Below are 27,970 nucleotides of genomic sequence, written 5' to 3' on the forward strand. Positions count from 1 at the left end.
ATTGCAGTCATAAATAATGGTTAATATAGCGTCGATATCTATGGCCAGTGGTAACCTCTTACCATCGGGTCTATTTACAAACCTACCTACCGATTTTGTATTTTAAAATTTTAAAAAATTGTCAAAACTGTAGCCCCGTCACATCAACGGTACTTTATCACATACAGTACGAACTAAAACAAGCATTAACTTTTGTAATCAGTAACAATCACAAAAATGCCTGTAATATCTGTTTTCACCAAATCTTGAATACGAAAATAAGGCTAACTTTATGAATGACTTATTTGCATAGAGCACTTTAAAACGTTAATATAAGGGAGATTTTATTAAAGTTGTAAGTTAAAAGCAAAGTTATTCGCAAAGAGATATCATTTATTACATAAATTAGTAATCGGCTGACAGCTGTTTGACAGCTCTTTGACAGATCTCGCAAGATTTATCCGAATATAGATGATTCATTGTTATTCTGAAAATTAATTATGTATCCGACAAATGTTCGTAATCTCTGTCGAAAATAATATTAGAACGTGCCAAATATGTCTGCCGGTTAATATTTAAATATCTATTATTATATTTTAGTATATATATATATATATATATATATTAAAAAAAAAAAAAAAAAAAAGCCGAGATGGCCCAGTGGTTCGAACGCGTGAATCTTAACCGATGATCGTGGGTTCAAACCCGGGCAAGCACCACTGAATTTTCATGTGCTTAATTTGTGTTTATAATTCATCTCGTGCTTGACGGTGAAGGAAAACATCGTGAGGAAACCTGCATGTGTCTAATTTCATTGAAATCCGGCCACATGTGTATTCTACCAACCCGCATTGGAGCAGCGTGGTAGAATAAGCTCCAAAACCTTCTCCTCAAAAGGGAGAGGAGGCCTTAGCCCAGCAGTGGGACATTAACAGGCTGTTACTGTACTGTATATATATATATATAATATCCTATAATATCCTGGGACATTTTTCACACACGGCCATCTGATCCCAAAGTAAGCTTGTACAAAGCTTGTGCTATGGAAACCAGACAACTGATATACTACATATACTACTTTTCTTTTGTAAATACATACTTATATAGATAATTACACCCAGACTCAGGACAAACAAACATGTTCATACACACTAATGTCTGTCCTGGGTGGGAATCGAACCCACAACCTTCGGCGTGAAAGGCAAGTATCTACCAACTACGCCAACCGGCTCGTCAGTATATATATATATATATATATATATATATTGTTCGTTTTATATGAAGTCTAGCCTTAAAACATGTTTTATGCTAATCATTTACGAATTTGAATTAAAATAACTGCAAGAATGTTTTCTAATTTGAATTCTAATTTTTATTAAATATTTTTATTATACGAACACCTAATGAAAAATTATTTATATTTAGTAACATTATTACGGATATCATTTGTAAATATACTTGGTGCCTGATAATTTGTAGCGAGCAATATCTTTTTAAGTAGTTTTGCTATGTAGTTTGAAAACATCGGAATCAACACTAAATATATTAATTAAATTATATGGGATGTAGACCTATGTACCAAATTCATTTTACGATGTAAATTGAAAATTATTTCACAACTTCACAAATTATAACAATTTTTTATTTTTTGTTTATTTTTATAATATTTGCAACACTAAATTAAAATATTAATGGTATTTAATAAACGCTGCAAATAAAAATACAATAATTTTATATGTTGCTTTATTTATTATAAATACTATTTACGTTAAGAGAGTACTCGAAAATATTTGCAATTCATATAATATTCATGACTTACTGCCTGTCTGGCGTCGCAATTAAGCTAACTTGATATAAAGTTAACCAAACTGGGAACTATTTTGAGTTTTAACATCAAAAGCTAATGCACAGTAAATGAGTGAATAGAGATGTATTTATATTAAAATTGATAAGTGACTTTGTATAAGCATTAAAATGTTTTCATATGAGAAACCACTGCGAATATCAACATTTTGTGTCAATATCTGATTATTGTTATTATTTTAATTACTTTTTTTTGTTATTATATCTTGTCTTTACTTCGATTCAAATTCCTGATTTGTCAATATAAATCAGAAACGATAAAAGCACATCTCATTACAAATACTAGTCAATAGTAATTATTTTAGCTATTAATCGGAGGTATTACCTATAATCCTTTAAGTGTATATGTGTCTAATTTCATTGAAATTATGTCACACGTGTATTCTACCAATCCGAATTGGAGCAGCGTGATGGAATAAGCTCTAAACCTTCTCCTCAAAAAGGGAGAGGGGCCTTAACCCAGCAGTGAGACATTAACAGGCTTTTACTGTTTACTGTATACTGTGTCCGTACACAGGTGCGCAATGTAAATTACTCAAATGCTTATGCTCAATTTGTTAATTGAGCATAGGCATTTACGCGAAAATCAATATAATTTTTTTTATTCAAGTACTACCTTATTAAGCAATTTTGAATAGTCACATTACTGGATTAAATGAAATGAAAAATTACCCGAGTTTAATCGTCCACTAGTGTAGATCCGCGTGTATATGGCGTGTGGAAGGCGAATCGTATTAAGTGTGACAATGTATGAAATCATGTCTTGCACAGACTTACATAATTATCTAATATGCAGATGAATATTAAACGTGATGTATTTGGAGATATATTGTGCGGATTTATTTATTTGTATACATACTGAAATTGAGAGAAAACAAATATTTATTTTATTTAAATATTCTAATTAATGAATAGGAAAACATTAATATTTTATTAAATTGAAATAAATACACAGCGATTGAAATGATAATAAAGGTGATTAATAAAAAATAATCAATTCGTACAAATTAGTCAAAATTCAAAGCTTCTGAAAATATCTGAAATAGTTGTTTAATTCACGCTTGTCTGTTCGTCTGGCTCAACAATTAACCGATCTCGACTCAGCGACAATAGAGTTAGCAAAAAGTTCTGACGCGACGAATTTGTACACAGGTTTGCACTTAGCTTAATATGAATGGTTTAATTTTAACTTAAAATTATTGTCTATTATTTTATGATACGTGTCATAAAAATGTTATTCAGAGAACTTTAAGGCCAGTTGAAAGCATTCGTTGCTTTTAATTGGAATGTTAGAGTTGTCTAAAACTTTGGTTAAGTACAAAAAACAGGTATTGGTAAATGTAGTAAATGAAAACTATTTTGCGACCTGAAGCGCTTTTTGTTAGAACTTAACTAACTTATACCATTCGTGAAATGTTGAAAACTGACATACTGTGTTACGCTATATTGATGATTTAAATGTTATAATTATAAGTCATATTGGCATATCATTTTTTGATCATACAGGATCGTGATCCACGGTGAGTTTCCAATTTGTTCTTACTGAAGGCTTCAACAGTTTTTGACGACTTAAGGCTTTGTCGGAAAGGAGGAGTTATACGGAGCACGTGAGGTGTTCATGTACGTCGGCGAGACGTCGCAAGCCGGGGAGCTCATTTCCGCCAGAGGAGACGGCCTAAGTGTGGTGTCTGTAATTGTGACATCCCTACTAAGCAAGTGTTGGCTACTGTGACTCTATCGTATTCGTCGTTCAGCGCGTTTGTAGGTCGCCTGAACATGTTTGATAATTAAATAGATGGAATAGATTGTCTGTACAAGTAGTGAGTCGGGGTGAATTAGTGTTCCTTCAAAGTATCACATTGACTATTATTTAAGGTACTTGGAGATCGAGTCGATTCGGAAGTCCCTAGTGTTACAGTCCTCATTGTTGTATGTATGTGGTTGAATACGAAAAAGTAGTATACGTACAGATTAATATGTAAACTACCTTTCACACACCCTCTTGAAGCGCCCTGGCTATGGTACTCTTCGAAGTCCTTCTCAGCCATGACGATTAATGTGACGATCTTACCATAATGGTTGTTCTTGGTCTTTGGTCACCAGAGAAGAACATGCGAGTGACACTATGGCATAGCCTCTATTCGAGGAGGGGCCGGGAACTAAGGAGAAGCTGATGGTCTTTCACTGATGCGACTGTCTGGTTTGGCAGAGCCGTTTTCATTTTTAGACAACTAGAGTATACCCATTCCCCTGATTGTTCTAGCGACAGTGCGCGGAGTATGGGAGAGTATTATTATAATAATATAGCAACGAAGTTTGTACACAGTATACCTGCCACGCACATACAAGAGAATAGAGAGCGATGATGGAGAAGGGGGATGACAAGAAAGCGTTATGCCGTTTGCCGTCACGGCATACGAATCGGTTTTGCCCTAATAGTGCGTCCATAATATGTTTTATATTATAATACGAGTTATATCATATAAAACTATATTTCACACTTTTTCATGAATCAAATATGACTTAAAACAAAAACGGTAAACACGAAACCGGTTTTATTAAATTTCAAATTTTGGCAGTATTCACTTAAAATGCTACGAACGGAAGTGAATCGATTTCCGGCCAATTTCCGGTGTACATCGTTATTGGAATTCAATTATTCATTTCTTTTTCATTCAAATTTACGATTGAAATAATTTACAGATGCGTTTCAGAATTCCCGTATGTTTACAAATTCTATAGAATTTCAAAACAGAGAGGAAAAAAATATATGTATATATAAGCAAAATTTTTATTATTACTTATTAAACATTAAAGAAATATAAATACAATTATTATTTAACATCTCCCCCCATAGAGAAGAAAATTTCTGGGGAAAATCTGGGGAATTTTCTTTCAAGACCAATCCTTTCTTCATTCTCTTCAACATCATCTTGCTTTATGTGTGCTGGAATAAGTTTTGTAATGTGAAATAAATTTGACTCTGTTTTTTTATGTCCAGTATCGATTCTATATATCGATTTAGAAACTTTTTCAATAATTCGATAAGGTCCAATCTTTAGCTCATCTATTTTTTTCTGTTTAGTTTATTAATTTTTTCCAAGTAAATCATCCCCAACATTAGCTTCATAGTATTTTCTATTCTTATCGAAAAATATTTTGTTGTAGTTATGTGATTTTATTGTATTTTCTAAAGCTTTTGTCATATCTCTTATCCATTCAATTTCAGATATTTTTTTTCAATTCTTTCTGCCAAATATTAACATTCGTACAACACAAAAGAAAACTTAGGTCAAAACTAGTTACCGAGTGGACAGTTTGGTTATATTTTTCTACACACTCATAAGCTATCGTTGTCCAAGCTCTCTTATTTCCTTATCTTCATTAATTTTGCCTCGCATTTTGTTCACCAATGTTTGATTTAGTCTCTCATTTAGACCATTCGAGAATAGTGCATTTATTGCAGTGAATATCATAGATATGTGCTTTTCTTCTAAGAATTTCCTGAATTTTTTCGAGTTTTTACCTGGATATTGGTCAGTGAGAAGCATCTCGATGTTTTCAGTTTCTAATATCAGTAACTAGTTTAATAAAATCGTTTGTACTCTGAGTTTTCGATGTTAGGATAAATGCCTATCTAGTAAAGTGATCTACTAATAGATGAAGATACTTCTTTGTAGATATGGAGCGTCCAAAGCCTCCTATTGTATCTAAAGCGACTATTTTAAATGGTTTTTTAGCCGGACCCAGGTGTGACATCGATCGAATTTTTTTCTGTCCACTTGATTTATTTTTATTAATAATATTAATACAAACCTTACAGTTTTTACATATTTTTATGATATTTTTGGTCAAGTTACTCGCATTGTATAGTGGACCAATTGCTTTCTGCATCTGTTGAATTCTAATATGACACATATTCTCATGTATATTTCTTATATTTTTAATGCTGAATTCTTCAGACTTCAGAATTATTTTTTGTTTAGTTTCTAACTTTTTTTTAATATATATATTTTGTTTTCTTATCATTATGTTTTTATTCTTTTGTATCTCTTTATTTTTATTCTGATCCATTAAAATTTCCTCAGGATTAATTAAGTTTACAATCTCTAGTTGTTCATCTTTATTTTCATTTGATTCTAATACAGGGTTTCTACTAAGGCAATCTGCTTCTATATTATCTTTTCCCGGAGCGTAAATTATGTGATAGACATCACAACATGATTTTACTATAAACAGTACATCAGTCACCTAGATCTTCATATGTTCTTGATTTTAAATTTATGTTTTCTAGTGGCTTACGGTCAGAATAAACGTTAAATGATTTTCCTATTAGCCAGTATTGCCTGTATTGCACTGCTTCTTTAATAGACAAACACACTAAATATATGGCATTTTTCTTTTTTTATATAAGCGACCGGTTTTTCTTTCCCATGAGGTTGCATCTCTTTCAAAATGGCTCCAATTCCCTCTATAGAAGCATCTGTATAAATTTTAATGGTTAAATTTTTATCATAAATTTCCAAAACCGGTTGAGAGCACAGTATTCTTTTTATTTTTTCAAATGCCTCATGACATTTGTCAGACTAAATGAAATTTTTATTTTTCCTGAGTAAATTATGCATTGGATCTAGTATTATTGCACTTCTTGGAATGTATTCATGATAATAATTTATTTTCCCTAGAAACTGTGACTTGTTTCTGTGTTTTTGGGATGGGAAAGTTTTTTTTTAAATTAGATTATCTTTCAATGGTTTTATAGAATTATTTTGTATAATATGTCCCAGATATTTTACAGTATTTGAGGCAAATGTGCATTTCGTGAATTTCAATATAAAACCTTCTGTTTTAATTGCGTCTAACAGCTGTTTTAGATGATGAATATGTTGATCAAAAGATTTTGAAAATACTAGAATGTCATCTATATAATTTACAGCAAAATCTGTAAGTTTATAAGTATATTGCTTAATATCCTCTGAAATATAGCAGGAGGTGTTTTTAATCCAAATGGTAGACAAGTCAATTGGAAATATCCTTCCTGTGTAATAATAAATCCATTCTTTTTCCTGTCTTCTATTCTCAAGGGAATAGACAAAAACGCAGACTTAATATAAAGTGTTGTATAATACTTACAATTTCTTGCTTTTGTTATGTCATCTATTAATGGAAATGGTTCGGCCTCCGGTACTTCTATTTTATTCAGTTCTCTAAAATCTATACATAATCTGGATTTCTTGTTTTCCTCTTTTTTTTTAATGCCAAAGTGACAGGTGCAGCAAGTGGCTGTAGGATTCTTCTATAAGTTTATTATCCAATAACTTTGTTATTTGTTCCTCTATTTCATTTCTATCTTCTACAGTGCATCTGTAAGGTCTTTTACAACAATATTTGCCTACAAGTAATTCAATTCTAGCTTCATATCCATTGACAGTACCAACATCATATTTATTTTTTGCAAATACTGTGTTATATTCATCAATTAATTTATTTATTTGAGATTTTCTATTCTCATTTAAAATGATCTATCTTTATTTCAAAATCTTCTGCGTTTACATGTTCATTTTAATTAATCTTGTTTTGTTTTGTATCTATATTTTCCGTATTTTCTTCCTCTTCAGGATTCATTTTCATATTTTCATATAAGTATTGTTTTTTGGTTATTTTTAAGTCTTCGTTTTGTATCAGCTTGAAATTCTTTATCAAGTCTAATCCAATCAATAAATCATATTTAAAAAAAAATTCATCAATAATATACACTTGCACATTTTCCTCAATCTCAAATATTTTAATTTTTATAGTTGTCAAACCACTAGTCTTCTTGACACCATTAATTGTTACTAAATTCGCTTTATTCACACTGTTTCCTTTCCCTTTTAGTTTTAATAACTTAGAATTAATAAGAGAAACATTTGAACCTGAATCATAGAGTCCATATACTTGTAATATATTGTTAATTAGCAGTTTGACTTGTATTGATGGTGTCGCTATTAGTTTTTTGATTTATTTTATTTAATTCAGCTTCTATTACTGAGCTGTTAACAATTTAAATGTTTTTTTTTTCTTTTATTTCATCATTTTCTTTTATTTTAAAGCATGTAGATTCAGGGCGATAGCGAGTTCCTTTTTACAAATTCTACATGGGATTTTATCTTCATTTCGATTACTGCTTCTTGGATTTCCGTATTTCTTGTATATTGAACTATTCTTTTTAATTACCATATGTTCATATTTTCTCACCTTATTGAATAAGTCAACCGTATCTTTCAATGAATCTCTATCGTATCTTAGTAAATATAGATTCTGATAAACCAGCAGCAATAAAATCTATCAGTGTCCCTGGGTCAATTGAGTTTCTAATGTTAAGTAACAACTTTTCTTTCTTTAAAGCATTCTATTAATAATTCATTTTTATATTTTGTGCCTACGTATTAACTTTTATTAATGTAAGCAAAAATCACTGTCCATAATGGCACCTAGAAACAAGTCGATATTCGATATGCTACATTGTCAATTAATACATTATTATATGTTCTGTCGCCAGTCGCCATTCTAACATCGCACTGTAATATCATTTAAATATTGTAAATTATATTACAATACATATATCTATACTCAATTGCCTTTTATTACATCATCCACAAGACATTTAAGGCAAATTGGTGACCCCGACGTGATTCAGTCAGTTTATACGAAATTATAAGTGATTATAAAATAACCAGTGAAAATAGAACACCATCAGCCAGCACAGCATCCGAGTTAGCAACAGTCACAGTGTCATCAAGAATCCCTGAGTTTTGGTGCGATCAAGCTCGCTTATGGTTTGTGCAATGTGAAGCCATATTAACACCTCAAAAACTAAGCGACGAAGCGAAGTTCAACTTAGTCGTCACGAAGCTGGGAAAAGACGTAATACAACAAGTCAGCGACATTCTACTTCAGCAACCCCAAACGAAGAAATACGACACCCTAAAATCGAGATTATTAGCAGTGTACGAAGAATCAGAAAATCGTCAACTCCAAAAACTTTTGAGTGAAATCGACCTTGGCGATGAGAAACCATCTCAACTTTTGAGACGCATGCGAGATTTAGCCAGGGGGAAAATTCCCGACGAAACGCTGAGTATCATGTGGCAAGGTTATTTGCCAGCCGCAGTAAGCTCCGTCCTTGCCGTCACTGATGTAAAAGATTTGGAAAATTTGGCTACTATTGCAGACAAAATTATGGAAAATACAAGGCCTATTCAAATAGCGGAGGTTAGTAGTAAACCGTCGACGTCAGCTGATAACCTTTCCGTGTTGCCAGCACAAGTGGCTCAGTTATCTTTACAAGTGATGGAATTGCAGAACATTCAAAGATTTCAACACAAAAAACGAAATTATAATATTCATAATCGCTACCGATCAAAATCCCGTGGCCGTAATATGATACGACGTAAGTCACGGAGCGCCGATGATCTTTGCTACTATCATGCGCGATTTTGCCATAGAGCTAACAAATGTACAGAGCCGTGCGCATGGAATAAACAAAATACCCAGAACAAGGAAAACTAAATAAGGTGCAGTCAGTGGCGGATGTCTGCACCCTTTTACCATGCCACCGCCTTTGCGTGACCGACTTAAACAGTGGTCTACGTTTTTTGGTGGACACGGGAGCCAACGTTTCTGTTTTGCCAGCCGTTAAAAAACCCTACAGACACAGTGATAGTGACAGTTATAGACTTTATGCCGCGAATGAGAGTGAAATAGGAACATATGGAACTAAGCGCTTAGAGTTAAATTTAAAATTAAGAAGACCTCATGCTTGGAAATTTATACTCGCCGACATAAAACAGCCTATCCTTGGTGCCGATTTTTTAAATCACCACAAACTCTTAGTGGATGTAAATGGTCGAAAACTTATCGATTCTGTTACGAGTCTAAACGTTATTGGGTTTATGGTAAATTGCAAACAAGACACTATCAAAACAATACAGGTCACCAACCCGTACTACGATTTATTGTCAGCTTATCCCGATATAACAAAACCTATGTGTTACAAAAATGTGCCAAAACATAACGTTATGCACCACATCGAGACTACTGGACCCCCTGTCTTCGCCCGCGCTCGACCTCTTTCCGCCGACAAATATATGAGAGTTAAGAAAGAGTTTGAATTCATGCAAGAAGTAGGCATATGTCGACCTTCGAAGAGTTGTTGGGCCAGTCCACTTCACGTTGTTGCTAAAAAGAACGGTGAAATACGACCCTGCGGCGATTATAGCAGTCTTAATGCCATCGCCAAGCCAGATAGGTACCCGATTCCGCGTATTCATGACTTTACATACCCACTGGCTAGAAAGAAGATATTTTCCCGAATTGATTTACATCGTGCATACCACTTTATTCCGATGGCGCCGGGCGACATTGAAAAAACAGCAATAATAACTCCATTTGGCCTGTTCGAATTTCCACGAATGACTTTTGGCTTAAGGAACGTAGCCCAAACTTTTCAGCGCTTTATGAACCATGTTGTTTTTGAAGGTCTGGATTTTGTATCTAATTACATCGATGATAGCATTATTTTTTCAAACTCGGAATCGGAACATCGAATGCACTTAGAGACCGTTTTCAAACGTCTTAATCAATACGGCGTTACAATCAACTTAGCTAAGTGCGATTTTGGAAAAGCGAAAGTAGACTTTTTGGGATACCACGTATCTGAAGAAGGCATACGACCTTTGAGTAATAGAGTGAAGGTCATTACAGACTATCCCAAGCCAAAAACAGTATTACAATTGCGCCGCTTTATGGGAATGATTAACTTTTACAGAAGTCATTTACCTAAAGCCGCTAAATACCATGCAATTTTGAATGCATATTTACATAATACAAAACGTAACGATAGAACCCCAATCACATGGAGCAAAGACGCTGAAGAGGCATTTGAATTGTGTAAAAATAATTTAAAAGAGGCCGTTTTGCTGTCGCACCCTGTTTCCGGAGCACCTTTAGCTATTATGACTGACGCATCCAACACGTGCGCAGGCGCTGTTCTTCAACAAAAAATTGGCCAAAAATGGAAACCGCTATCCTTCTTTTCCTGCAAATTTAGCGAAGCTCAGCAACGTTATAGTGCTTACGACCGGGAGCTACTATCTATATAAATGGCTGTAAAACATTTTAAGTACATGATTGAAGGTCAACAAGTGACCGTATTTACGGATCATAAGCCGCTCGTGTACGCCTTACACAAAAAAGCTACGAGTGGCACCGATACACCTAGACGCCTACGGCACCTGGATTTCATAAGTCAGTTTTGTAAATCAATAGAGTACATTCAAGGCTCGCAAAATATCGTGGCGGATACCTTATCAAGAATCGAACACATAGACATGCCTTCGCCAATCGACTATACAGAAATATCCAAGGCTCAACAAAACTACGAAGAATTAAAATACTTGCTGAAATCAAAAAATTTAAATTTTAAAGCCTTCGTATATCCAAATTGCAATGAACCGATATATTGCGAAATATCAAAAGAGTGCGCGCGCCCTTACCTACCGAATGACTATCGTATTACAGCCTTTAAAGCGATTCACGGAATTAGTCACAGTGGCACGCGCGCCACTAGAAAAATGATAACAAATAGATATTTTTGGAAATCTATGAATTCGGACATTAACGAGTGGAATTAACGCCTGCGTTAATTGCCAAAAATCGAAAATTCAACGCCATACAATATCTCCACTCAGCTCTTTTCCATCTTGTAGCCGTTTTGAACATCTACACATGGACATTATCGGTCCATTAACGTATTGTCAAGGATATAGATACATACTGACTATGATAGACAGAGCGACTGGGTGGCCTGAGGTAAAATGTTTAAAGGACAACACCGCAGAAAGCGTCGCACGCGCATTATATACTCAATGGATTACGAGATTCGGTTGTCCCTCCAAAATTACCACAGACCAAGGACGCCAATTTGAATCAAATTTTTTCTGTAAATTGGCAAAATATATGGGTATATCAAAAATTCGCACTACAGCTTACCATCCACAAGCCGCTAAAGACAGCACTGATGTCACGTGGAAATACCGAAAATTGGGTAAAGGAGCTACCAACCGTTTTATTAGGCCTCAGAGCAAGCTTACGAGACGATACAGGCATTTCTGCCGCGGAAATGGTTTACGGCACTACTCTAAAATTACCAGGAGATTTTTTTGAGCCGTCAAAGCAAGCATCTCCGAATGACGAAACATTATTGCAAGATCTGCGTATGCATATTCGTAACCTCGCCGCCGTACCGAAGCGACCGCACAGACAAGGAAATATATTTCTACACCCAGCCTTATCATCATGTACGCATGTATTTGTACGCTGCGACCATGTCACGAAACCCCTAACAATCCCATATTTTGGGCCTCATAAAGTCATTGAGAGAGGAGATAAATATTTTAAAATTATGATCTCCGATAATATAAAAACAATTTCAATCGATCGATTAAAACCTGCATTTCTAATGCACAATAACTCAGAAATACAATACGCTCCATCAAATAAGCATAGCGGCAGCAGAGAGGGCCACGATAACAATAACAACCAGATGCGAACCCGATACGGGCAACTCGTCAAACCTACAGTGCGATTTATGTCTGCGTAAAAAACTTCTTATAATTATTCATACTTTCATCTGACGACAACTAATTCGCTATGATTTCGTGTAACATCAAGATGGGAAAACCACAAAGCAACGAAGAAATTATCATTGCCCAAAACGGGCAGGCAAATCAGGCGAACACAAGCCTACTGCATGAGATTACGCATGATAAATTAAACCTTATAGTCATGCTAATCATCACGACTGTCATCACTGTCACCTGTTTAATATGTTGGAGATACTGCAAACAAAAGTACACTAAGTACCTGAGAAGAGAAATCCAGGGGTTGCGCGCTAGCCGTAGAGATCGCGACCCGCCTCATCCACCTCACTCAGTGCCAACATACTCCGTGGCGTAAAAAGTGAACTCGTGTTGTGCAATTAATAAATATGAATAAATTAATGTGCTAAAAATAGTGAAGTTACAATATAACTGTTGTAATCGTAGGTATATTGTGTTTTTTTTTTTTTTTTTTTATAGAATAGGAAGGCGGACGAGCATATGGGCCACCTGATGGTAAGTGGTCACCAACGCTCTTAGACATTGGCATTGTAAGAAATGTCAACCATCGCTTACATATCCAATGCGCCACCAACCTTGGGAACTAAGATTTTATGTCCCTTGTGCCTGTAATTACACTGGCTCACTCACCCTTCAAACCGGAACACAACAATATCAAGTATTGCTGTTTTGCGGTAGAATATCTGATGAGTGGGTGGTACCTACCCAGACGAGCTTGCACAAAGCCCTACCACCAGTGAAAAAGTGTGTCGTGTATTGTATCTTTAAATTTAAGAATATACCCATTTATATATAATTTTTTTTTTTAATATTTTTAAGTGTTTATTATATTTAAATTATAGGACATTATATTTCTTGTTTACACGATATACATTAAAATTTACAAATTTTATTTTTGACGATTGAAAAATATTTTTGTTTTATATAAGTGTAGTAGGTAATTAAATTTTGCATTATATTTTGTTAATTTGTTTACTTTTATAATAATATGTCATAAAATCGACGTAAGCGCACGGAACTATATAGCTCCGTAAAAAAAAATTGTTTTAAAAATATAAGGACTGTGTTTTGAAATCATAAAACGTAGATATGTGTAAATAACAAAGACAGTGTGTGATCTATATAAAAACATTATTGTTTGAATAAGTTTAATACGCAAAAGGGTGAAACGATAATTATATAATATAGGTACTTTTACTGAGGGCAGTGACTTATTTTACGAGCAAAATAAGTTAAGAAAGTAGTGTATTAATAAAAATAAATGCTTTATAAAACGATTTTAAGAAACACCTAAAGTTCTAGTAATTTATTTTAAAACAAAGAAATACTTTAAAAAATATACAGTGAAGTGAGTAGATACAAAGAGAATAACTTTTTTTGTAGCGGGTGTTTAATAAAATCTCCAGGCGCAGATTATAATATTGTACATACAGTTCGCAATTTTTACTTGAACAATAACCATATCGTTGGTCCAACGGTGTGAACCATACTTCCACGCACAAGCGATACGGGTTCAAACCCAAGTTGTTGGTGACCTATTTCAATTTATTTATTTTTCTGTTAAGAAGTTGCTGTTATAGTCGTTACTAAGTAAGAATGATTCCACAGAAAAAAATAATAACAACAAGAAATAATACTTCTCCAGAATCTTACAATGTGACAAATCGGCAAAAAAGCAAACAGTCTGAAAAGTGGTCGCCTGCATCAGAACAACTTACTAAACAAGACGTTGAACAAATCATTCGTAATGAGTTTCAGGCCTTTAAAAATTTACTATTGGATGATATCACTAACATGTTAAACAAAATGATTCAAGAAAATCTTAAACCTATAAAAGAGCAAATATCTACTATTGAAAACTCGATGACTTTTTTGAGCGAAGAATACGAATCTACTAAAAAAATAATTGCAAGTTATGACGATAAAATTGCGGAAATGGAAAGAGAAAAAAATGCACTAAAAAATGTAACATCTGATTTGCAACAACGAATACATACTATGGAGCAGTATAATCGATCAAATAACATTGAAATACAAATGATTCCTGAGCATAAAAATGAAAATTTAATTAGTGCAGTAATGCAACTGAGTAAAGCAATATCATGTGATCTAAAGGAGTCTGATATACATCACTGTACTAGAGTTGCAAAATTGAACAACAGCGACAAAAGACCCAGATCTGTGATTGTAAAGCTATCCACACCACGAATGAGAGACACGATGCTAGCATGTGTCATCAATTACAATAAATCGCATCCTGACGATAAACTTAACACAAGTCACATAGGTATTGCAGCAGATAAGCAGCCAATATATGTTATGGAACACTTGACACCGGCTATTAAGTCTTTACATGCAGCAGCTCGAATAAAATCTAAAGAAAAAAAATACAGATTTGTGTGGGTTAGACAGGGCAAGGTATTTATGAGAAAGACAGAACATTCAGAATGTATTTATGTAAAAAATCATACTGTTTTGAATAATATCCAGTAAATTGCTTTGCTCTCTAAACTCATAGATCATTTTAGTGTTTCATGTTATAAAATTCAACGGTCTTAATATATACTACCAGAACGTCCGAGGTCTCCGTACTAAAACTCATGACTTCATCTGCAATTTATCGTGTACAAATTATGATGTTATTATATTAACAGAAACGTGGCTTAATAATAAAATAGAGAACCATGAAGTATTCGACAGCCGTTACACAGTATACAGAAGAGATCGTGATAGTTTACCTTTACATTGTAAAAAAGATGGTGGTGGAGTTTTAGTGGCGGTCTCAAATATACTGAAATCAATGCGACTCAGTTTTTGTGAAAGTCAGTGTGAAGATCTTTGGATAAATATTGAACGAGAAAATTGTCACGATGAGTGTAACTCAATTGCATTATGTGCAGTTTATTTGCCTCCTCCCGTCAGCCGTAATATGCTATCTAATTTTATCAATAATTTTAATAGTAGAATTGCAGAGAATAGACAAAATGTTATGCTCGTGGGTGATTTTAATTTAAGTAATATCAATTGGTTCGCTACTGATGATAATGTTATTTCTAATAGTTCCTTAGGAAATTTGCTAGTTGATTTTGCATCTCTCAATAATTTAGTTCAACATAATAACATTAGTAATAACAATAATAAAATATTAGACTTAATATTTAGTAATCATAATAACATAATAATTAGTAAGTCTATTTTGCCAATAGTGCCTCCAGATCACCACCATCCTCCCTTAGATATATTAGTTTCTTATTCATCAAGAACTTCTTTAAAAAGTAATGTTATTGGTGATAAGAAGAACTATTTTAAAGCTGACTACGTAAGTATAATTTCAGAATTAAATAATATCAATTGGTTAAGCGAATTTTGTAATTGTAAGTCAATAAACCTAATGATCGATAAATTTTATAAAATTTTGAACAAATTGATTGAAAAATATGTACCAAAAAAGAAACAAAAAGGTAAACAATATCCTCCATGGTTCACTAAGGAAATGATAAATTTATATAAAGAGAAACAAGTTTTTTTAAATAAATACAAAATATATAAAAACCCACTTGATGAAATTTCATTACGTCTTTTGAGCAAACGTTGTGCAGATTTATCGAAAATTTGCTACAATAATTACATTAAAATTGTTGAAGAAAATATTAGTAGAAATCCTAAATATTTTTGGTCATACCTTAAGGGCAAACAAGATAATAGTACCGCACTCCCAGGCATAATGACTTACAAACAAAAAGTAATGAAATCGGGATCAGAAATTTGTAACGAATTTGCCTTGTATTTTGCTTCTGTTTACACACAATCTCAAAGTTCATATACATTACCATCTTATAGTAATCAATGTAAACATGACTTTGGAGCGTTCACTAATTTTGTAATATCGCGAAGACAGATTTATCAATACTTAAAAAGACTTGATACAACTAAAGGGACAGGTTATGATAATATCCCTCCTATATTTATTTCTAAATGTGCATGGGTACTAAGTTTCCCTTTATATTTATTATACAACGAATCACTTCGCTCAGGTGTTTTTCCCGATAAGTGGAAAATAGCTAGGATCGTACCAGTATATAAGTCCAAGGGTAGTGAGTGCATTGAGAATTATAGACCGATTTCCAGACTTTCCACTTTTGCCAAAGTATTTGAAGCAATAGTTTACCCATATCTAGAATGTCATGTAAAGCAAATGAATAATAATAACCAGCATGGCTTTATAAAGGGTCGATCTACAACATCAAATCTTGTTTCGTACAGTGAATTCATTGTGCCAGCTATTGATAACCACAAGCAAGTTGACGCAATTTATACCGATTTAACCAAGGCTTTCGACAAAGTTTCGCACGATATTTTACTCTTAAAACTAAGCAAGTACGGATTCAATGGTAATATGCTTGAGTGGTTCAAATCATATTTATACAATAGACAACAATTTGTTGTCTTAAAAGGTTTTAGCTCGAGTCTATATAAAGCCTGCTCCGGGGTTCCTCAAGGGTCACACTTAGGACCTTGGCTCTTTAATATCTTCATTAATGATATTTGCGATACGGTACATTATAGTAGAGTATTTTTATTTGCGGACGATTTAAAATTAACAAAAGTAATAAACAACTTAGCTGACTCAGAGCTCTTACAGGTGGATATTAATGCTATATATAATTGGTGTAAAAATAATAAAATGGAATTAAACGTCAGTAAATGCAAGCATATAAAATTTACGCGAAAGCTCAATATAATCAAAACAATATATAGCATTGATAACATCAAGTTGGAGGAAGTTTTTGAAATAAGTGATTTGGGTGTCATTTTTGATGACAAGCTTACTTTTGTCCCGCACTTCAATAAAATAATTACGAAAAGTTCCAAAACGTTAGGATTTTTAATTAGAAATGGTAAACACTTCACGAATAACACGAAAAAAATAATCTATAACGCTTACGTGTGTAGTGTACTGGAGTACGGTAGTGTTGTGTGGAATCCTTGTTACAATGTACATCGTCTGCGTATAGAGAGAATACAGAAGCGATTTGTATATCATCTATCCAGAAACAAAAAAACCTCATACAATAAATCTAATAAGAATTACAGCAATCTCTTGAAAGACTTTAATATGGATAGTCTCTCTGTACGCAGGCAATTACTAGATCTCTCTTTCCTATTTAAGATAATTCGTAACGAGATCGACTGTACTTACTTACTTGAAAAGATATACTATCGTATTCCAAGGCGCAATGTTCGTAGTTTTCTGGGCACTTTTGATGTCAGAATATCAAAAACGAAATTAGGATGTAATGCACCAATGCCTAGATCATCACGGTTGTACAATGGTTTTTGTCAAGATCTAGATATTTTTAATGACTCTGCCATGATTTATCGTAAACGGGCGCTAGATTTGTTGAGAGATGCAAATAAATAATAAATAAATAAATAAATAATAAATAATGTTATCTTAATTTTATTTTGTATTAATTAGTATATTTTTAGTAATTTTTTTGTAACGTAAACTTTGCATGAATTTAATGAATTATTTAATTTTAATTTGTACCTATATCAATTTCAAACTATTTGTGTTATTAATTTTAATTTTATTAAGTGCATGTTTATTTTTTTATGATCTTTAATTTGTACCAATTTGGACTTTTTTTTTTTTTAATCTTTCTACTCATGTTGCTATAATTATGTATTAATGTATTTTTAAAACAAATATTGTAATTGTTGTGGCTACTTTAAAAAGCTTCACATGTTAGCTATTTTCACTAAATTGTTTTACATTTGTCATTAAAACATGTAGTAGCTACTAGTGGTCCTTAAAATAAATAAAAAAAAAAAAAAAATAAAAAAAAAAAATATGTTATTATTATTTAATTTTTTTTTTTAAAGGAAGGGAAGTGTTGTGCCTACGTATTAAGTTTTATTAATGTATGCAAAAATCACTGTCCATAATGGCACCTAAAAACAAGTCGATATTCGATATGCTACATTGTCAATTAATACATTATTATATGTTCTGTCGCCAGTCGCCATTCTAACATCGCACTGTAATATCGTCGTAACAATTAAATATTGTAAATTATATTACAAGATAAGAGTCCAATAAGAGTCGAGATGGCCTAGTGGTAAGAACGCGTGAATCTTAACCGATGATCGTGGGTTCAAACCCGGGCAAGCACCACTGAATTTTCATGTGCTTAATTTGTGTTTATAATTCATCTCGTGCTTAACGGTGAAGGAAAACATCGTGAGGAAACCTGCATGTGTCTAATTTCATTGAAATTCTGCCACATGTGTATTCTACCAACCCGCATTGGAGCAGCGTGGTGGAATAAGCTCCAAACCTTCCCCTCAAAAGGGAGAGGAGGCCTTAGCCCAGCAGTGGGACATTAACAGGCTGTTACTGTTATATTACAATACATATATCTATACTCAATTGCATTTCATTACATCATCCACAAGACATTTAAGGCAAAATTTAAATGATAATGCATACGTAATTTGGTTCCAACCTTTGTTTATAAACGATGCACATAATTTTTCCTTTCATATTGACCACTTGGAATCCATAGTCAGTTTTATCATCATAGAACTGTACCAGTCTATACCACTTCTATCCATAAATAATCTGAGTATTTCAATTTTTTTCTCATCATTTATCACATTAAAACGAAGGCATTCTGTTTCAAAAGTGGTATATGGTCATTCATTGGTTTGCATTTGAATTTTTATTTGTAAACTTTTCAATCACAAACCTCTCTGCAATATGTTTCAAATTATGTTTAGCTTCTTGAATACTTTCCAATTTTTCAAATAATTTTTCAAGTACGTCTGTTTCACTATGTTGTGCAGTCACAGTTTGTTTTTGATCCACCTCCTCCAGGTATTGGCCTTCAAATTGTAAATTACCAACTTCATCTACATAATTTTTTTTTAATTCTTCTGTCATTGCTATCCAAACCCTTCGTGTCTGATCTCAGACCATTTTTTACCTTTGTAAAGGTAGCCGTTTTAATTAGTTCCTTGTGATAACCAACAGATTGAAACTCATCTGAAATAGCCTATACTTTACCCTCATGCGTAGATATTGAGGTTATACCATAAATGTTCGTTTTTCCGTGGCTTGGTGGTAAAATTGCAAATTCAAACTTAAGTTTATCCATGTTTGATGTCTTTATTTAGATCATATAAACAAAAACGTCGTTTTATAAGCAAATTTTTTATCATTATTTTTAATATTATTTATTATATTAAGGATTAAAAATAAATAAACTTAAGGTTGCTTTGTACCCAGAAGAAACAACATTTAAAGTTTATTATTCCGTTTTTAACATAACCTAGCCTAGAGGCTATGTTAAAAATCCTATTTATGTATTTTACATAAACTGCACTGCACTAAAACATCGCATGTAAAGTTTACAAAACAGTACCTCGCCAGGAACTGAAAACTTTTTGCAATAGAGGCGTCAAGCTAGCTTGTTTTCTTATGTGGGTTAAGAAAAAAGGAAGTAAATATATCCTGTTTTTGTCACCGCACCTGAGACGTCACGTCGTCCCGGCGGACAGCTGATAAATGGCCTCACGGAAAAAATATCATTAGTTATACCCACCTGTCTCTGGTGTTTATGTGTAACAGACAGTCAATGTCGACCGTTAGTAATGTCATGTTTTAAACGTGTAAGTTTTGTGAAAAGAAATTGAGTTAAAAAGGTTTATGCCACGATTGTGTTTTTATGAAAGTAAGTTTTAAAAAGTTTTAAGTTAGTAAAAGCCACCAAGCTGCACTAATGCAGGTTAGTGGATAAGTGTGTGTCGTAGACTATCACCTGAAACAAGCTGGTTTCTTTACGATCCTTCAAGCAAGAGATAAATTATACAATATACAAATTAATCACAAGAAAATTCAGTAGTTCCTACTCGGGCTTAAGCTCACAATATTCGGTTATGCTTCAACCTTTCTAAGCACTCATGCATCTTGGTTCTAATAATATATAATAAAGTAGTAAATAGTAAAACTTATACATTTATTTATTTGTCAACACCAACATACAACCAACAAGATATAGGCTATTTTTTATGCTTAACATATGACACCCCCGCCCACTTCACGCAACTAACACGCAAGCGAAGCCGCGGGTGAAAACTATTATTCTATAAATTCATGTGCATTTAAAATTAAAAAAACGATATACAATATTTTGTAATTTTTATTCCAAAAATAAGGGATGTATTAGGCTCTAATATGTAGTTGTTGGTTGAGGAATAAACACAAGAAACAATATCAAATAAACGATCAGAATAATTAAGAACATTAAACTATTTATAATAAAAGTAAAATCTGACCATTTCTCAACGTAATCTGCTTCATCTGGAGATTTAACCGACGTTTCCATCCATTTTCCAAAAACGAGATGCTTAATAATAGGGTGGTTAAACACATGGTCATTAAAACTAATAATCCATGGGTGAGGTAAACATCTTTTACGTGTCAACGAACTTAATATTAATATTAAACAAATACTGCACACTGTGATGTATATTGAGGAATGAATGAAATATAATATTGATGGAGTGTCAGAGCCGTGATGAGGGATAATCTCGCTGATAGTTTTCAATAAGCAAAAATTGCAAAATAAGTTAAAAATAGATAAACCAAAACGAATATTGTTCTCAACATCTAAAACCATTGAAGTCATGGTCAGAATTGCAACCGTAATTGATGGAACGACGATCATAGCAGCACAACCAAGCGCCTGCCTTTCGACGACGAAATTCAAATAAATCTTCGTTTCTCCTGTAGCATTTTCACCAGTTTCATAATCAATAATGTCCCAGCCTGATCCGTATTCTGCTCCAAATGCTGATAAACCGCGAGTTGAGTTAAAAGTAAACTTCACTTTGTCTTTATTTTCATTTCTGATGTAAAAATTAAATGAACATCGTTGGATGTCATACGGCCAGTTATGTAATTTGGAGCTACATGTGGTTGTGTGGATGACACGAGGTACGCAGACAATTCGACCGGTACAGCTGATCTGACAGTTTGATGTATGGTATTTGAAGGTGCTCATTTTATCAACATCCTTCGTTTGATGTAAGTATGAAAACGGTGTCCATATAAATACAGAATGAGTAACAATATTGTCGATGCCACCAAAATCATCTGGATTCCACTTCAGTCTTGGATCGTTCCAAGAGAAAAACATCAAGCTATGTATAGTGAATAGCACTTCATCGCTATCAAAGAAGAAGTTTTTTAAAATGAATTGAATAGCTACGGTCGTTGAATTTTCGTTTGGTAATATATTTTCCTTATAATTGCACTTAAAATGTTCCGAAAGTCTTTCTTCCCAATCTGAAGTTGGAGATCTGTTGTCAATAACACATTCTAAGCTCACATATTTGACCAAAATTGTAAGTACGATTGTCGCTAGCAACATGACTGTTGTATGAACAAGAACTGATTTATTATTGAAAGAATTTGATATTGGTATACGCCCCATAGAGATAAAAGGCATTATGTTAATTAAAACGATGCCAGATGATCCTATGACGTCATGAAAGATTAATTATTTCAATTAATATTCGTTACCTTTAACGGGTCTATATAAATAAAGTATTCATAATTGCTTAGTTCCATACTATGCTTTTTGAATTTTCTTGCATCATGTTCATTAGATATTGTTCAAATAATAATAATAACTTGAATTTGTATAGCTCAGGTAATTCTGATTATTTCTGCTACTTTAGAACAGAATGGTTTATGCAGAGATGATGGTAAGAGACCCGATGGAGCAATATTAGTGCCATGGTCCTTGGGATGTGTCTTGTTTGGGATGCAACTTGCGTAGATAAGCTTTTTCATGATAATTCAAGTTTTCATACATCAAGAACTCTTCAAGTCATTAACTCGAAATCAATAATAAGAAAGTTAGTTAAAAACAATTAAAAAATTCCACGTGACGTCCAAAAACGTGAAAAATATTTACCAAAAGCCCGGTTACTTCATTAAAACACATCTTTCGCACGTATAGCATAACTGTCTTATTGAGGCTTTCTGTAACGAAAGTCAGGCTGATTCCACATCCCTGACGGGCTGGAGAGCGTGGCAGAATTACAGCCATCACAGGGTTTATGTACAGTGTTTTTCTTCATAGCCGAAAACGAAATGAATTATAAGCATAAACAAGCCGATGAAAGCTGTGTTTGTTTCACAATAATTGAAAAAAGTAAATAAATTTCCATCTTAAAGTATCATGATTGCCACCTCGGATATAGCCCATGTACAATACACCACAATGTTGTTACTCATTACTGTTTATATAAGAATATTATCATATTTATGTCTTAATTATAAAAGGCAAAGTAATTGCAATATAATATACTATGCACTGCTGCATCGCAAATATTTAGCGCAGTTTTTAAGACTAACAAAAGAATTTGCATGATTGAATGTAGACGCTCTAATTTAATTATAATCTAATAATAAAATCTACATTTCATAACAGATAAAAACAAACAAACAGTCCCAGATAAATGTAAGTCGTATACGACTTGCAACTATTGAACAGCATTGTATTAAAAATTCTAGATGTTAATGAAAAAAGAAAAATATATAAAATACCTTGTTATAATCAGAATTCTAAATTTATTTAGTACTAGTGTAATTGATGCGTTGAATTCAACAGTGAATTCTTCTAAGTAACTCATCAAATCTCGTGAAAGATAAATACACAGTCGGGAAAAGTGTTTGAAAGAAGTTTTGATAAAAAATATATATTTGCGTATTAAATTTATTAATTTTTTACTTTTTTGTAATATAATGTAATTATTATAATATTATATGTAGTTATAATTTACATTTATGTTATAAATGTAAAGTTTTATACTTTTTCATAAACAGCTAGTTTTATATAAAGGATTTTTAATTTTACGATATCAATTAATGATATTATTTTCATTTTATAAACTTTATATACTTGGTAATCAGAAGTCAAAGCTAAAATAATATTAAATTGTTTTATAGTGTTATCTGTGTTTTACATGGTAATTTTTTATTTAGGTAATTGCTTAAGATGTTGTGGTCGAGGTATATAAACTATAAATAAGATTAAATATATAATGAGAGTAATGATAATATAAACATTATTAATTATACAAGTAAAAACAGACCATCCCTCTAAAGCTGTTTCACCAACAGCTGATAAGTCTGATAATGTTTGGTATTTTAAAAACAATACAATTTTTAAACGACTTTTCAATACATAATTATTAACGGTTATGATCCACCGATGTGGTTGATTTCTCAAACCTCGTAATAGCCTTAAAATTAAACATAAGCCTATAGAGCAAGTAGAAATAAAAACCGATGATCGAATAAATAATAAAATCGTCGGAGAGTCCGAGCCATGATGAGGTAATATCTCTGAAATAATGTCTAATAATTGAAAATTACAAAGCAGGCTGAACGAAGCGAGAGCCAAACGAACGTTGTTCTTAACATCTAAGAGGAGTGAAGACATAGACAATACTGCCAAGATGATTGATGGAGCGATTACCATAGCTGCAATTCCATGTGCTTGCCTTTCAGTTATGAAATTCAGAGATAGCTTAATGTTCCCTGTAAGGTTGTTCACGATTTCATAATCGATAATATTCCACCCGTAAGCGTTGTATGATCCAGATACATATGCTCCACTCGTCGCGGATACAAAGGTTATGTTATCTTTTACGCCCTCTCTGATCCCAAGTTTAATTGAGCAATTCTGTTCATCAAATGGCCAGTTGTCCAATGTCGTCTTACAAAGAACAGTATAGGTGTCGCGAGGTATGCAAGTAACAATACCAGCACTTATAATACCACAACGTACGGGATAATAAAATGATTCATATTCATAGAAATCTTCCTTATGATACAAGAATGGTAGTGGTGTCCACATGTGAACTGAGTTCATTGTGATTCTATCTATTCCGTCGTAATCTTCTGGATTCCACATAAATCTTGAGTCATGCCATGTCATATACATCCAAGTGTCTATCGCAAAAAGCTCTTCATTGTCGTCAAAGTAAAAATTTTTTAAAATAATTGTTACACTGATTTGTGTTAAAGTTTTATCTGGTGGTACATGACTTTTATAATTACACAGAAGATCCTCATGAAGTTTATCTTCGAATTCATAATTTGGAGTTCTGTTATCAATGATACATTCCAAGGTCGCGTATTTGATAAGGTACGAAGTAATGATTGTAACTAGTAACATGGCTGTCGCATAAATGTTAACTGACAGAAAATCGAATGGGTAATAAAACACGCCCACAGAGATAAGGTAACAATACCAGACCAACATATTACTTATCTAAATGTTTGATCATGAATATTATAGAATTATTTAATGTGCAAGCTGCCTGTGCAACGCGGAGTTAATCTGGTCCCCGTGATTTTAAAAATCATAACGTCAAAAGTTTTGTGTATCATTTTTCTCGAGACATTTTCACGGATTTCGTGTCGTTTTTTCCTTTCATAAAAAAAATCCTAAATATAAACAGCCTTCATAAATGTTAATGCCAAAACCAAGGTGTCTGTGTCGTAAAATTTGAATTTTAGGCGTCGCATGCAGAATTACTTTGCCCAAAATTCGATGAGATTATCAGGTTTTTCTGCTATGGATAAATAAGCTTTACACATTTTCTTAAAAAGTCGATAATTGCTTTTTTTCTTATAAATACACTTTTTTTCTCTTGTACAAACAAATACATAATTAAAAGTAATAGCTTGTAAATGTCTCAATGGGTAGGGTGAGGCCTTTTTATTAACCATGTTTAGACCACGCTGCTCCAATGCGAATTGTTGGTTACACTTGGTCGCATCGTTGGAGTAGATTTTCATCCGTTGATCACAATGTTTTCATTCACCTCTGAACACGAGATAAATTTTAAACAAAAATTGCGCGCAAAAAAATGAACATACTAAAGTGCTATAAATACTATAGTTATATATCAGTATTACTATTTCGCTTCTACAACATTAGTATATAAGGAAACTGAAATATTTAATATTATACAACTTTACAAATATAGCATTTGCATAGGTAATGAGTCTGAGTCTGAGTGTGTTTACAAAAGAAAAGTAGTATATGTAGTATATCAGTTGTCTGGTTTCCATAACAAGCTCTGCTTAATTTGGGTTAAGAGGCCTTGTGTGAATAATGTCCCAGGATATTATTATTATTGGTTAAAAAATGTCTAAAATAGGATCAACGTTGGATTTCACTAAATTGTAATGTAAAACAATAACGCAAAACCATTGAAATAAACACAAATTAAATATAACTAGGTCCGGACTAATTATGGTAAAAAGAACAAAACGATACGATATCCCCAGTCATTTGAAAAGTTCTGATATATAATAAATATAAATTAAACTTATTTAAAAATATATTAGATAAAATTTTATTTTAATTTCTCCTAGTAGAATAAAGCAAAAAATGTAATAATCACTTGTGAACTATAATATTATGGCCTGTGCAGTTGGCTAGACTCATCTCTAGATTCTTGGGTCTATTATGGTGATCGTGGTTGAAATCAATCTTCTGACCGACATCATCATCATCATCTATAGATTAGTAGTTATTACTAATAATTATAGCTAATATATTTGGTTTGAACGTGCCAAGCAATGGTTGGCACGAATGACATCACTGTTCTTTTGGCATAAACTTTACATTTATGTCACCAATATAAAAAATATTTCGATAACCTCTTTTTCTGTCACTGGTTCACATGTGTGGAGAGGGTGTATGTTAAATATCTTATCTTTCAAGTAATCTTGTATTGCCAACTGAGTAAATAAAATATTAGGGATAATAAATTGAGATTTATAACTATATAAAAGTAATACATAACCTTTTCGTCCCGATTTAGCTCGGGTGAAATAAGCATTTTATACCGCGCTATTTTTTAAACAATGAGACATAAATATTGCTGGCCGATTTATTCGCCCGTACTGCATCGTACAAAATACAGCGTATTTTTCCGCGCGTTTATTTTAATATCTCGTAATATTTCTAATACTGGTTCTTATTGCAAAGGCTTAAAGGCAATATTTATAAAACGATTAAAATTAGTATGATATATAGTTTCATTCTGATTTTGACTATATCATTTTATAATGTTAAGTAAATTTGAATAAGAAAATTTCTGCCATTTGCCGCTATCGACATAGTCCTCACAATAGCGAATGAAAATACACTTAACCAAACACATATAATAAGCCGAGATGGCCCTGTGGTAAGAACGCGTGAATCTTAACCGATGATCGTGGGTTCAAACCCGGGCAAGCACCACTGAATTTTCATGTGCTTAATTAAAATTATGATTCATCTCGTGCTTTACGGTGAAGGAAAACATCGTGAGGAAACCTGCATGTGTCTAATTTCACTGAAATTCTGCCACATGTGAATTCTACCCACCCGCATTGGAGCAGCGTGGTGGAATAAGCTCCAAACCTTCTCCTCAAAAAGAGGAGAGGAGGCCTTTAGCCCAGCAGTGGGACATTCACAGGCTGTTACGGACGGATTACGGAAACACATATATACCTTATATATGTGTTTGGTTAAGTGTTGCGTGTTTGGGTGAGTGACGACGTGATTAGAAATTGCACTCATACGGATGATCCAGATCCATCCAAAATATCAGATATTCTTGTTCTGAGAGAGCATGTCTTTGTTTGTCAATACACAAAGACTTCATCTTATATACCCAGTTGTATATTGTTGTGGACTCACCTCGAACACAAAGCGACAATAGCGACAAAGCGGTGTTGCTCTATTCTATATAGCTTTGGTTGTTTCTAAAAGCTTTATATTGCATTTATATGATAAAAATACATAGTAATTGGTAAAATATTTTAATAATATAGCTATGACATTAATTCTTTAAAAAATTTAGTATTTATTTTGTTTTTCTCTGTTCAATTTTTCTTTGTTATTACTGATTCAGGAATCGTGAAAAAAGCTAATATGTGTGGCATCAACACACAGATGGCACATACACAATATCAACAATATGAATGGACCAGATACCGCAAGAGAACGCATTTGGTTTTGCACAAGTGTGTGCGCAAACACAGGTTCACTCTCTATTCCCTAACTCTCATAATCCGATGGGACGGCAATCCGACACGACCGGAAAGAGTTCAGGCGCAGGACCAACGGCTTTACGTGCTTTCCGAGGCACGGGAGTGTACACACTTCCAACTTCCAGACTCCGGGCTGCTACTGAGAATTTTCTGACAGAAAAACCCAATAAGTTTTTTATTGGCCCGACCTGGGAATTGAACCCAGGACCTCCGGGTCTGCGGCCTTATATCAAGCCACTAGACCAACGAGGCAGTTAATTATATAATAGGTATGAAGCATGATATATACCCTTAGGAATACGTGTATAATATAGTATTAATAAAAGCAAAGATA

The 27,970-nt window shown here is 33.1% G+C and overlaps 2 protein-coding genes across 2 annotated transcripts; both read right to left on the reverse strand.

Moving 5' to 3' along the window:
- Positions 1-20,576: 20,576 nt before the first annotated feature.
- LOC126777900 (acetylcholine receptor subunit beta-type unc-29-like) lies at positions 20,577-21,942 on the reverse strand. Its single transcript, XM_050501200.1, has one exon. It carries the CDS (start codon positions 21,938-21,940, stop codon positions 20,738-20,740), a length of 1,203 nt encoding a protein of 400 aa, XP_050357157.1. The 5' UTR covers positions 21,941-21,942; the 3' UTR covers positions 20,577-20,737.
- Positions 21,943-23,535: 1,593 nt separating this feature from the next.
- On the reverse strand, positions 23,536-24,762 carry LOC126777899 (acetylcholine receptor subunit beta-type acr-3-like). Its single transcript, XM_050501198.1, has one exon. It carries the CDS (start codon positions 24,758-24,760, stop codon positions 23,555-23,557), a length of 1,206 nt encoding a protein of 401 aa, XP_050357155.1. The 5' UTR covers positions 24,761-24,762; the 3' UTR covers positions 23,536-23,554.
- Positions 24,763-27,970: the final 3,208 nt, after the last annotated feature.

This window comes from Nymphalis io, chromosome 24 (genome assembly GCF_905147045.1).
Source record: "Nymphalis io chromosome 24, ilAglIoxx1.1, whole genome shotgun sequence".
NCBI classification, from domain to species: domain Eukaryota; kingdom Metazoa; phylum Arthropoda; class Insecta; order Lepidoptera; family Nymphalidae; genus Nymphalis; species Nymphalis io.